Raw genomic sequence first — 13,687 nt, forward strand, 5'->3', positions numbered from 1 at the left:
TTGGCCTCCATGACGGATACAGCGGCTCCAGTGTCGATGAGGGCAGATGCGCGAACACCGTCCACAAACACGTCTATCACGTTCGATGGGCTTCACTGAGGGCTTTCGCAGTTCGATAGCATCGCAGCCCTTGCCTCGTGGACTGCGACTAGTTTTCCTGGTCACGTGAGACCGGACGTGGCCGCATCGGCAACAGTGAGCGACGTCGTGGAGACGGTGCCCGGCGGGTAGATGTTGCGGGGCGGGACGTCGGTGACATAGACGACGCTTGGTCATAATAAGGTCGGCTTGATTGGCTGGCGAGGGCTGATGCGACCCGAGGCGGCTCCATACGATTGCAGTAGCGTGCGACGTGACCGGCACAACCGCACGCGAAGCAGATGGGGCGTTTGTCGGAAGTGCGCCAGCGGTTCGCGGGCCCCATCCATGTCGCAGAAAGGGATGGACGAGACGGCTGCTGATATGAGGGCATTGTGGGCAGCAGTCGGGGCCTGGGGACGACGTCGACGTACGTAGGCGGCACAGCCGCGTCGAAGGCCTGGGGTCCGACGACGGCTTCGGCGTAACTTTGCGGTGCAGCCACAGGAATCGCTGGGGGCAGCCTGGCTACAGCTTGCGCGCAGCTTAGTGGCGCATGCACTGGAGGCGGTTGGTGGTATTCAGGAATGACCTCTGCGATTTCCTGCTGAATCGCTCGGCGGAGAGGAGGCAGAAGGGCAGTTGGCGGCTGGTCAACATGCTGCGGTGGAGCGAAAGCCAGTAGAGAGACCTGACGGGCAATTTCCTCACGCACGAACGACTTGATTTCGGCGAGCAAGGTGGAGTGGTCGGAAATGGCCGACAAGCCCGCGAGATCAGCATCGCGTGATGGCGGTCGACGGGTCATCAAGCGCTGCCGGCGCAGCTCCTCGTAGCTTTGGCACAGCGTGATGACCTCTGCCACTGTGCGAGGGTTTTTGGCCAGCAGCATGGTGAAGGCATCGTCGTCGATGCCTTTCATAACATTCCTGATTCTATCAAACTCCGGCATGCTCGCGTCGGCTTTTTTGCACAAGTCAAGGATGTCTTCAATGTAGCTCGTGAACGATTCACCGGCCTGTTGTGCCCGTTCACGTAACCTCTGTTCGGCTTGCAGCTTACGGACGGCAGGGTGGCCAAACACGTCGACGATGGCGGTCTTGAAATCGGACCACGTTGGGAAATCAGATGCATGGTTGTTGTACCACATGCCTGCCACACCCGCGTGGTAGAAAACCAAGTTGCTCAGCTTGCCTGCTTCGTCCCATTTATTGGGGACACTCACCCGTTCGTAAATCGCGAGCCAGTCCTCCACGTCGGTGCCATCCGCGCCAGTGAAGATAGGAGGGTCGCGGATGCGGGGGACACCAGGACAAGCGGTCGGAGCAGGAGGCGGCGTTTGCTGAGCGGCGTCTTGCGGCATGGTAGATGGCACGGTACGGGATCGAAGCTCCAGGGGCATCGAATGGAGACCGAAGTTGCGGTGACGGTACAGCACTCTCCACCACTTTGCTAAGGCGTTTATTGATGGCGGGATTGACGGCGACGATGCACGACAGAGCGCAGACTCTCACGAGCACGAGGGGCGTGCTCTCCGAGAAGAGGCGAAGAGGGCAACCCACTAGGAGGCGCTCGAGAGGACGACCCATTAGAGCGTTCCAATGCTTCTCTACAGTACCTATCTTTATTTTCTAATTCGAAAAGTTAGCTAGCTCGAATAAATAAAGATTTCTTCATTATAAAAAGAGAACGAGTATGGGAAGCCATTCGTGAAAAAATGTTATTGTAAACTTCAAGTTTGTTTGTCTTTTTTATTTCTTGGACAGCACCACGTTTTCTTCACCTGCACCACATTTTCCTCACGCCTGCTCTCTCAGAGTCTCAGTAAACATGGCGTCCGCGATGCCGCCTGAACAGTTGGCCTGAACAGTGTGCGGCCGCAAACTCGCCGTTTCGTTCTCCGAAGAAGCTGTACTCTAAATGTGACAGAAAGTGGCTATCCAACCAGACCACGCAAGTTATCTGCAATGTCATCACTGGAGTGAGGCGCCGTCAGCGTGACTTGTCTGCAAATGCAGTGTGCGGGCTGTCGCCGAGCTTACCAGAGTGAGCGAGCGAACAGTTAAGCGTATCAAGGCTGAAGCTCTGTGGGCCCCACTTGCCTCCCCGAAGCGCAAGAAATTGAATTTCTCTGGCCAAACTGAGAAGCGCATCACCAGCAAGACGCGGCTGCTACGCTATTACACGTTTGCGCTGGCAGCATTGCGGCGCAAAGTGCACAGCTACTTTATGCGCAATGAAATACCTACGGCCGAGAAACTACGCAACGACGTGATCAGCGACCCTGACATGGACATGCCGACCATCAGCACTCGTACGATCCAAAGAATGCTGAACAACTTTGTGTTCACCTTCCAAAAAAGAACAAGGAATTCCGCGTTGTTCGAGAGAGACGACATCATTGCTTGGTGTCGAAAGTACCTCCGGACCATCCGAGAAATGCGGAGGCAGCGGCGGTAAGTTTTTACGTTCTTTTTATTTCTGCAAACTTTCTGTTCACTACGCGTGATTGTGGGTAAAAAAGTTGACGCGAATGGTGAGCATGCGTGTTGACCAACTGGTTAGCGAAAACGATAGGTTTGCTTTGCATTTGTGATCGCCAAACGTGTGCTATTGGGGTGAGTGATCGAAAGCCTTACATAATCCTGGCTTAAGTCGCAGCGAAATTCCCCATTAAGATATGGTGGCTGTTCATGTTTGTGCTTGTACGGTAAATAATAGTATTCGCCAAGGATTCCGTTGCATATGGCGTAGGTTTAACTCAGCGTTGTGTATTGCAGCATTTGCCGTGCCATCGTTTGAGAAGACTTACTGCCGTTTTTCCGCGAAGGAGCAAGGAGTCTCAATGGCTTGGAGAATAGAATAGCTAGTGATGGCCCTCTGAATTGCAGGTTTTATTGAGCGAATACGCTGCGCATGTAATTGGGGATTGGGGACGTGGTTGCATTAGCTTTGATATACAGCCTGCAGGGGCGTAGGTAGAATTTTTTTACACCACTTTCGTCTGAGCTTGGGGCCGGGTCCGACTGTGTGGTCGAGTGTCATTTTCTGCTCTGTATTCCATGGAAGAAAGAAAATTTCGTGGGAGGGGGGCACAGGCCCGGAGTGCCGCCCTCTGGCTACGCTTCTGGCAGCCTGAAACAAGTTTTCTTTCACAGAGTTTTGCCAGCTTATGTATGTTATATGTATTCACATAGGTTTTGTCAGTGCACTTTTATTGCCTTTAAACAGAGGCATAACCTCGGATGAAGGCTGTCTGCTTTGTTAATGGGCTCTTGCCAGGGAAAGTGCACGGTTAATAATAAGACTGCTTTCTATTTTACAGGACCATCTACTACCTTGATGAGACCTGGGTAAACGCCAGCGTGTTGACACCAGCGTGTTGACTAGGAAAGACGCATTTCGTCAAGGGCTCTCAACTGGCTTCCGTGCACCCAGCGGTAAAGGAGGACACCTAATCGTTTTACATGCTGGAAGTGCAGAAGGCTTTGTTGATGGGGCCGCCCTTGTTTTCCGTGCCAAGAAGGGCGCTTGTGATTACCGTATAAAAATGGATGCTTCGCGTTGCCAGAAATGGTTTGTTGAACAGCTGCTACCGAACATCAAGCCAAGCAGTGTGATCGTGATCGATAACGCGTCGTATCACAGTGCTCAGGTTGAGAAGCTACCAAACTCATCATCCAGAAAAGCGGAAATCCAGTCATGGTTGATATCGAAAGATATTCCTTTTTCGGATGACCAACTGAAAAGTGAACTGCTGCAGCTCGTTAAGCAGAATAAGCATCTTTTCCTTGCTTACCAGGTTGACAAACTTGCCAGTGCTGCCGGGCATGAGGTTGTGCGCTTGCCTCCTTACCACTGCGAGCTAAATCCTATAGAGCTTGTATGAAGCTAAGTCAAAGGCTATGTTGCTTCAAGGAACACAGGCTTCAAGACTGAATCTGTCGAGAAGCTGCTGCAGGAAGGAATCGCAAGTGTGACCCAACAGAACTGGCTCCCTGACTGCACTCACGTGATGAGGCATGGGAGCGTGATGACATTATGGACAGCCAAACAGAAAGTCTCATCATTTCTTTGTGCACAGACTCAAGTTCTTCAGATGAGTCGAGCTGCTCCGACATGAGTGGAATTTATGAACTGCAGTGACATCTCCATGTGTGCCTTGCCAGTGGTTCAAGCGTATGATTGCACATGTACTGTGGGGTTGCACACGCAACCCATTGTCTTCAACGTGGCGGCACCTCGGCTTCGCGCTACGTTTGTACGCGCAGTGGCGAGGGGGGTTGCGTGGGAGAGGGCACGTGCCGCTCCCGCAGCCTTTCGTGCCCTGCTCCCTGGCCGAAGTCGAGATGCCCCGTTTTCCCTCCTTGCCCTTTTCTGGAGAGACTCCTCTCCAGACCCCAAGGGACGCACGCCGCTTCCTTGGGGACCGCCTTGTCTTTCGACTCGAGCAGCGGTGACGACCACAGCTTGATCGAGTCGGGAGCCACCCAGACGCCATCACCCCCTGCGCAACGCCCGGTCTATTGTGAGGAAACTTACTGCCTCAGGGCCGGACTGCGAAGCCACGAGAGGTGAGTCGAACCTCATCGCTCTAAATCTCGTGTGCTTCCCATTTTGTTGTTGTTTTCACGTCGTCGTGCGGAACTTCTCCACCGCTTCGTTTTATCTGTATTTTTGTTGCGTTGGTGGCGGTTTTGGCACAATAAACTGTGTCAGGCAAAGAACTTGTCTCTGTTACCACTGGCCTGAAACCCACCGCGGTCGCAAGTTACACGAACCGCGGGATAGGGGTCACAGCTCTGACTGTTAGGGCTGCTGCGTAGCACCTAATAGCGAGTAACTACACTCCTCTAGTGCGCGGTGTGATCCAAAGATGGGACAGTTTCGCATGCGCGAATCTGTTCGTTACAAAGTAACCCCTATAGTACCTAACCAGAAACTGCGATATTGTTTTTGAGGACTATCGGTCACTGCTGTTTCTTTACATTTTGATCGTTTATTCACTTCATTGTGATTTTATCTGCTGATCTCTTTTGTTGCACTTCATGCATGTTCTGATTACGTTATCGTGATGTGATAATGACTGCTCTGATTTTGTGTGCCAAAACCACGTTGTGATTATGAGGCATGCTGTGCTTGAGGTTGTTCTACAGATTTTGACCTCTGAGTTTGTTTAATGTGCACCCAAATGTAAGTACACGGGCATCTGGCATTTCCCGTTCATTGAAATGAGACACGTTCAAACATGAGCCTTTTGTGTCAGCAGCCACGTGCCGTCACTGTGGCTGGGATGCGATTGTCTTGGTCGTGAATGTTAACACTATATGCTGCATCAGCGAGAACCACATTGCTTAGTTCAGACTTGAAATGATCAAAATAAGGTTCCCTTTTCTTTCTGATCTCATGTCAATGACGCTTGCTGCCTTGTTTCATTTCTGTCGCAATCGGACCTGAAATTGTAATACCACTACTCATCTTTGTGTTTTATTTACTCACTTACTGATTTATTCTACCCTGGCTTTCCTTGTTATCAATGTGTTCCTACTCCTGCCTGTTTAGATTTGTTTATTAGAAATGGTTATTCTGCCGAGCAGTACCAGCGACCATTGTGATAATTCTGATGCATCAGTGGAGCCTCTCCTTATAGAATGCCCGAAATATGAAGAACAGCGTGTTCGACTTATTGACCTACTCAAGAGACTTGACAAACGACCACTCTCAATTTGCAAGGTTAGGACAATGGCCAAATCCTGACAATAAAAGAAGGGCTATGAGTGCTCTTTTGGATTTTTTAATTGATACAGACTTACGATTGCCATGATTCTTTACTTTCATAGCACTACATTAATGAGAATACTTTCTAGTCATGTCATTTGTCCTTGTATGGGAGAGTGACTGTGTGGACTGCATCCAAGGTGTTATGTGACACAACCCTCTATGTGCTAGACTCTGCAAGTGCGAAGTTGTACGACGCATGTTGCATAGTTCAGCTGATTGTTTTTCTTTTTCTATTTTTTATTTGTTTTCATTTTTCTTGTTATGGCTTCTTTCTTCTTCTCGGGGAGACAGCCGGCTCTAATAGAGCCTACCTTCTGATGTTATTTTCTTTACCATTTAAATAAAAAAAAAGTTTGAGCTCGAGTGAGTGGTCGAGAAAAGGTTTAGGTAGTCCGGATGAGGGAAATTTCGCGAGTCTGAGTCACAGTGAGCTCTCTGAGCAAAATATTTTTGAGTATGTGAGCTCCAGTTTTTTTTTTTTTTTTTTTGCCGACCTATGGTAACAAGTGCGAAATCTCAGTTGCCATGCATTTCCAGCTGAACGTTGTTATGGTTATGTTCTGTGTCATGACTCGCGTGTAAAATGTCATGTTGACATCGAGTGCTAGCAAAAGGTTGTAATGGTTATCATGTTCTATGTCGCAAGTGCATTAATGTTATGAATGTCCGCAAAAAGTTGTTATGGTTATCACGTTCTGTACCATAAGCGCAAAACAATATATTGACACAGAGTGCCCAAAAGTATTGTATTCCCCACTGCAGAAAAGCTTTCTTATTTGTGCTTGAAAGCCTATGTGAAAATGCTTTTGTTGTCGGACATAATGATTAATTTGAAAAAATGTAAAGTGATTTGTGAGTTGGACAAGACTGATTTGTTAACGAAGCTTTTGGAAGATCCTGATTTAGAGCAACAAGAACTTTTGGTCTTTTTGCTTGCGATGTGCCTTCTTGTGCTGTAAAATATAACTGCTTGCCTTTTGCTTTCCTGCTGTTTCAAATCACGCCTGGATGCAATGCAATAAAAGATAAGAACGGTTTTTTATGCTTTATTTTTTTCTACCAGTGATAATCGGTATTATGGACAATACCTGTTACTGTATGTACAGATGGAAAAACATCGGTGGCCATTATGCTTTGTGAAGGTGTGTGACCAGCGAAGCTTGATAAAATAATCTCCGTCAGTCTCTTTTTAATTAAGCGTGAGCTCTCTTTAAATCTAAACCCAATTCAGCGGCATCATGGTACTTGCATTCCGTATTTATTCGAATACAATGCGAGCTTTTTCTCCAAATTTTTGCTACTAAAGTCGCCCCTCGCATTACAATCGTGATCGCGTTACAATCGAGCAAACACCGTATTCAGGCTGCGGTGTGAGCTTGGTGGCGTTCATCATACTGCCATGTGTCTTATTTTGTTGCATCATTCAGGCTTCACCCGCAAAGACTGTTTGGAATGCTCCGTGCAGACCGCGATGCGATGTTCCAGAAGCGTCATGATTGTTTTACATCTTTCTGTTAAGATTGCGCGCAGTACGCGAATAGTCTAGAGATTACGTGGCCACCAGCGATAGCACTGGAACATTCGATAGAACATGCATAAAAGCCGACACGCATGACGACTTGTCAGAATTATTGACAGACGACGCTCTGACTGACTCATTTCCCGCCCACAAGTTCGGCCAAATAAAGTTTCAACTTCGACACACCCACTGCTGGCTTCGTCAACGTAACAACCCTGTGACAATATACAGTACAGTAGGTAGATGCATCTACGCACAGTGATGTTCCCATTCTGCATGTAGACGTGGTGCTAAACGCTCTAGCGATGCGAGCAAGCGAAACCGAAACTGAAATCGGCTGCAAGATGCCGAACTACTTGCGTAGTAACACAAATGTGCGGATGCCCCGCCTCAGTAGCCTTCGCTCCAATGCAAAGATAAGTTGTCGCCGAGTACAGCTTGACGTCAGGCTACAGTACAAATTCTGGTGACTTCACGCAGCAGTCCAGCTAGTTGTGATGACGTTAGGTACTAAAACTTCCAAGATGGCAGCTTGTACTTACTTTTTTCAGGGCGCACTCGGGCTTAGCACTACCCTTTCTAGGCTCTCGAGGGCTTGACCTTTCATTTGACGCAAAAAAACGACAACTGAAAATATTCGTGTCAGTACACCTTCAACTTGGTGCAGACCAAAATTGGCATGGGAGGGTATTAGGATTTGACAAATATGACTGTCGGGTCATGGCATGAGTAACGTGAAAATTTTGTCACATACGTTGTCAAACCTTTCCTCCAGACGTGTGGCACATACCCGTTTACCGGGTATGCGCCACAGGTGATTGACAGTTTATATCTACCCAGGACCGGCGAGAACAGACATTGGTAGCTTAAATGTGAGAGCGTTAAGAAAAACCGACATCAGCAGCGTTGACACGACCACTGGAAAGAATAAAAGTTAGGATCCCAGCAGGAATCGAACCCAGGCATTCCGCATGGCGATCAGGTATTCTACCACAGAGCCATGTCAGGTCTATAAACTGGTTTGGAAAAGCAGCCTATGCAGGCGTAATGTCGGTGCAACGTCAATTGTGGTTGTTGTGCTGGCTATCAAATTTTAGAAGAAAGGAATAAACACTACATATGTACTCGGACGATACAGGCGTCATATCAGATTAACATCTGTGGTTCCAGTCTTGGCTCCGCTTTTATAGCAGTCTAATAAACATTACATTTGTATTCCTATGATTCAGCAAGCTACATTGAAACATTGCTCGACCCTGGAACATTAACGAAAGTCACATATGACATTCACATGATTGCACCATGAAGTGATAATACTGACGTATGTACTCTAACGTGAGGGCTGACGTTACGTTCACCATAAGTTACCCTTTAAATGCCAGTGTTGTCGACGTGCTCGGTAAGCCCACAAAGTGTACACAGCAACTACACTTACAAAAACACATCGATCCACCTCGTAACGCTTGGCTCAAAGCCATAAAATACAGCAGAGAAGTACTCGCAGACTGCTTCACATGAAACCAATTCCCGCAATGTGCGAGATCTGCCAAATTTTTTTCATGCTCGCTACACTTTACGTGCCATTGGCGCTAGCACAATATTGTTAAGCAAGGCCATGAAAAGAGGCTACAGTCACACAGTCAGTGCCTACCAACGATTCATTCAGTGCCTAAACATTCAGTGCTTACCTACTAGCAAGAATGGGGCCACTGCTCAAAACATTCTAAACGATCTTCCCCACAGATACTGCTAGTGGTTGGCGTAATGCAATGGTTCGCATCAGAGGAACAGTACGCATAAGACCTAGATGTGAATTGCAGCAACACCGCTATTTGGAACTAGTTGAAATTTGTTCATGTTTACGAAGCACGAAGAAAAGAGGGACGAAGCAGAGAATAACCATCCACCTCACCCATGCTACGCAGTAATTTTTTTTTTTTTCCCCCCTTTTGTGTGTCTCTTTATATACACCCTCTCCTGCTTGGACTACTGTCTGCAGTACTGTACAAAATAAAATAAAGTAAACACTGTGCTGTGTGTATTCTCTACTTCGTCCCAGTTTTCTTCGCACTTCTTAAACATGAAAAAACACAGCGCCCGTCCCGTTGCTTCTTTCATTCTGTCCTTGTGTTGCTGCACTGTTTTTATAATGAATGCAAACCAACTTGCCCAAATTTCCATTCTCTTAAAATGAAAAAACCTATTCGCATCAAGATTTCTGAGTGGCACCCCCTCGCATGTGAAGTCAGAGAGCACTCTGATGCCTCTATTCGCGCGCACGCTCGCTACGTGAAGGCTGCTCGACACTACCAGCCTGTCCGTCCTGCTCGAGTTATTGAAACATTAGTGGCCAAGTTCATAAAGCAATTTGTAATGAATGTTCAAGCAAAACGCCCAGCGAAATCGAGCGGAGTTGCCGTCAGGAGCACGTTCAGTGCCGTTTGCTCCTGGTGTCGTCTGCTAGCCATCAATGTGTACATCTGCATGTATGGCGACAATTTCTTTTCGCAATTGTTCGGCCGTGGCGCACTCAGACGACTTTCCGGCCCGTTTTCGATCACTTAACTTTAGTGTTCAGGCTTCTGCTTCCGTGTCTGCGTTATAGCGCAATATATGTATACCGCGTGCTGCACGTGTCTGTTGCCAAGTCGGCTCCTTTGGTTCAATTCCTTTGTTCGGAGTATTAAGTGCATGTCAGTCAAATAAATTAAATGGCATACATAGCTTTCACGTAACGTCACGTACAGGTTCTCTGCACTGGTTCACAAACATGGCCGCCACCGTGACCTTTTTATCTCATTAGAGTGTCATTTCAGCGGAGGACCCCACTTTCTTCTGTTCGCCAGTTGCGCCAAGGGGGAACACAAAGGACTGGAGGGGGCACCGGAACTAATCTGATGTCACCGTTTCTTTGTTCGCAAAGATGGCAGCCACGGTGACGTCGGTGCAAGCTATGTATTTACAGGCAACAAGCTTTGATTAAATCCAAGTTTGCAGCAGCTGCTGTGTAAATGCATCCTAAATATTTGAAATTTAAACAACAAATAAAAAGGTTGAGAGCACGAGTCAAAGGGGGATGCACGACGGTGATATGAAATATTGGTAGGTTGTGCGTTTTTTTTTTCAACATATTTTAATCCCTACGTTAGTAAATAAACGTTTGCTGACTCATTCACGGTTGTCTGAAAGTATGCTGAACATAATTAGTGTGATCATACTAACATAGATAAATACAAAGCTTTCGCATCGAAAGTCGTAATAAGATGAATTTGCAATAAAATAGTGTAAATCACTATCAACAGTCTACTCTTGATAAGGCGTGGCGCGATCACTGTACTAAAAGGACTCACAGGGTCCCTTATACATTTCCCTAAGATGACTCGAAGGCGAAAGCCATCTTTTTCTTCAGGCAACGCATTGTTTGTTCCCAGCCCCTCTCCGAATGCTTTCTGGACGTAACGTGGTTTTGTACTGCCTCCAGGATCGGGCGCCTTGCAAGCTTTCTGCACAGCCAGATATTGCATTGCCTCCGTGATCGGCCCACCGATCACGGAGGCAGTGCAAAGCGGCGATGTCATGTGACGTGACGTTATGACGTCAAATTTTGGCGGTCTATGATGTCATCATGTGATGATTTTTTTGCATCACTCTTGTTGACGCTGCCGACGCGGAAGGCAGACTGTCAATTTTCGCGTTTGATGAGGAATGTAAGGCTTTCACCTTAAAATATTCAATCTTGTTATAGCGCGGTAAAGAATAGCAATAACCAGCCAAAGAGGCCAAAAGAATGGTGGGAAAGAGCTCTTTTTTCCACTTCCGGAACACATTCGCAGATTTTTCCTACCGTTTACAAAGCTGTACTATCGGTGTCAAATGAAGCACGAACAGCGGAGCACATTGTCCAAGTATTAGGAACTCCATAGTGCTCACCGTCCTGTCAATGCCACTGACAGGCCCGCACACCAGATTAGGCAGCACTGCACGATCGAAATGAGGCTCACGAGCGACAAACCACACGTCGTCTCTAATCATAAGGATGTGAACTGTACCACGCACACCACTGCTGGCACTTCATTCGGAGCCGATAGTATGCGTAACAAGCTTTAATGTGCATCGAAGTCGCTAAATCTACGCTTGTTGTCCTCAGTAACCCGCTGGTCGGTGAAGTAATCAATTTTATTTTGTCGGCAAACGTCTTGTGTACGCAGGTCCACATGACCACAATTGGGAGTGGAGTGTCATCTTTCGTTCAATTCGTCTACGCTACACAAACTTTTGCGAATAAGCCATAAAATTGATTGCGTTTCGCTTCCAAAGCAGCGTACACTCTCTTTAACTCGCTTGGCAGGACGTTCACGCTTTCACGAAAGCTATTTCAATGCCATCCAGCCCAGCGAGTGACGCTACGAACTCGGGGACATGATCCTGAACGTGACGGCTGTGGGTATATAGAAGATATGTTAACTATGTTAACGTTTCTTAACCTCCTGCAATGCTAGTAGCCATCTAAACAACTATAATTAGAAGAAACTACAGCTAGTAGTCGAGGATCCAATGCGACGCGAGCGGAATATAACGAAAATGCTGCTGTTTTAGCCAGAGCCTAGCAGACGACAAAAGCCGAATCCCCGCCTTTGCGTCACCGGAGCGCCGTTTGCAGCGCCCCCATCGGTGGCGCACAAGGCGAATATCTACACGACACGGTCACGCGGCTACCTACTCGCAGCACTCGGCTTACACTTGATATCGAATAAACGACATGGCTGCACCATCTAGGATCACACCAAACGGCGAGCTCGAAAGCTGGCAAGCCTTATCCAACAACACGCGAGGCATTTCGCAGCCCGAATTATTTGAGTGATCTTTCATTGCGCACGACGAGGCTTCAGTCCCCGGACTCCCTTCTGCAGTGCTAGCCACAATTCTGACGCTCGACAGGACAAAACTTGACGAAAATAAGAGTGGCGGCAGGCGATACGATTTACGATTATCGCACGATTATCGATTATCAGCTAGTAGACGCACCATCGGCCGCACGTGGTTCACGAACAGAATGACTTCGCAAAGCCAGCTGCGCGCGCGCTATGCGGACGGTTGCGTGCGGTCGGGAATGTCGCGCAGGCGAACTGACCACTGCCCACAGTACGAAGAAAGTGTTGAGCACCGCCATATGCAAACACCGTTGCTGAATCAAAACACGCACCTCGAATGAATGGCATACTTCTACGACACGCGCTGGCTTCCATTTTACGACCGCCTCTCGACTGCGCTTGCTGGAGTCGTCGCAACCCTAGCTGTACGCGAACTTTACGCGCCCGCCCAAGAGATTATCGGGAGACTCGACACATCTGCCTCTGGTGCGTCTCCTGCACTATGTCCGCGTCAGGATGGAGCTTTTCCGTGGTAACGTAAGCCTCTGCATGCACCGCAGCCTACGCGGAGTCATCCCGTGCGTAAGCCTAACGACGTTCGAGTGGCCGTCTCCACGGTATTCATCTCGGTGGTCTGCATTGCCCACACTAACGTTATCCCTGATGTCGGCGCATGTTAGAAAACAATGGGCCTACTTACGCTGACCAACAGGATACATCCTCGTCCGTGTGTGCACTGTGTGCCTGTTTCAAACCGCAGCCTGGAACGGAGGAGGAGGAAGAAACCGGATGACAACCTATCCGCACGACGTCACGGAAACACGACCAACACTACTGCTGTTTGAAGCGCCATCGGCCGCAACCGTGGTCCGTGGAAGAAGCCAAGAAGGAAGCGAGCGGAGCATGACGTCAGAGAACATCCATACCGGGCTGAGTTCTTCAAGGCCGGCGTTGGGTCGCCCTGGGCGTACGAGACAAAATGTGGCAAAAGCGTTCGGCGCACCCATATAGCCGCTTAAAACCGGCTTGACTTGGCTTGAAGTGTATAAGTAGGTGGCGGCAGAATCGCTGAATCGCTGGGCTAGAAATACTTTTTAGGCGGTTTACGGGGTACGGTTGGTACGGTAACCATAGAGTTTCCCACTAACTGTGAGAAACTCTATGGTAGTTTGTTCTCCGTGCTGGTTGTTGGTGTAGATTTTGACAGTGAGCTGTGTGCACTAGCGAGAACCGCCTCTGCCCGTGGTCGCATTGTGTAAGAGTGTTGTAGAAAGCGATTCATCTGCATGTCGTTGCCGTTTTGTTAGTTCTGCCAGTTCTACGATATCACCGTGTTCAGTGGACGCTTATGAGCGGAGGGAGCTTCTCCGCGGTGCTTAGCAGGTAACGCCAATCTCCCGAAATGTTGGCCGCCAAATCTATAAGCAATGATAACGAG

At 48.3% G+C, this 13,687-nt stretch overlaps 1 protein-coding gene across 3 annotated transcripts in view; it reads right to left on the reverse strand.

The window, feature by feature from the left end:
- LOC119395629 (protein argonaute-2) overlaps window positions 1–13,092 on the reverse strand; it is a 126,827-nt gene extending 113,735 nt beyond the window's left edge. For 2 of the 3 annotated variants that reach the window (XM_049416708.1, XM_049416707.1), the window contains exon 1: window positions 12,950–13,092. In XM_049416708.1, coding sequence (XP_049272665.1) covers window positions 12,950–12,968 — 19 coding nt within the window. In that variant the 5' untranslated portion in view covers window positions 12,969–13,092. The remainder of the gene's footprint in view (window positions 1–12,949) is intronic. The other variant, XM_037662611.2, reaches the window with a different exon arrangement.
- Between the last annotated feature and the right edge of the window lie 595 nt (window positions 13,093–13,687).

This window comes from Rhipicephalus sanguineus, chromosome 6, assembly GCF_013339695.2.
Source record: "Rhipicephalus sanguineus isolate Rsan-2018 chromosome 6, BIME_Rsan_1.4, whole genome shotgun sequence".
Classification (NCBI taxonomy): domain Eukaryota; kingdom Metazoa; phylum Arthropoda; class Arachnida; order Ixodida; family Ixodidae; genus Rhipicephalus; species Rhipicephalus sanguineus.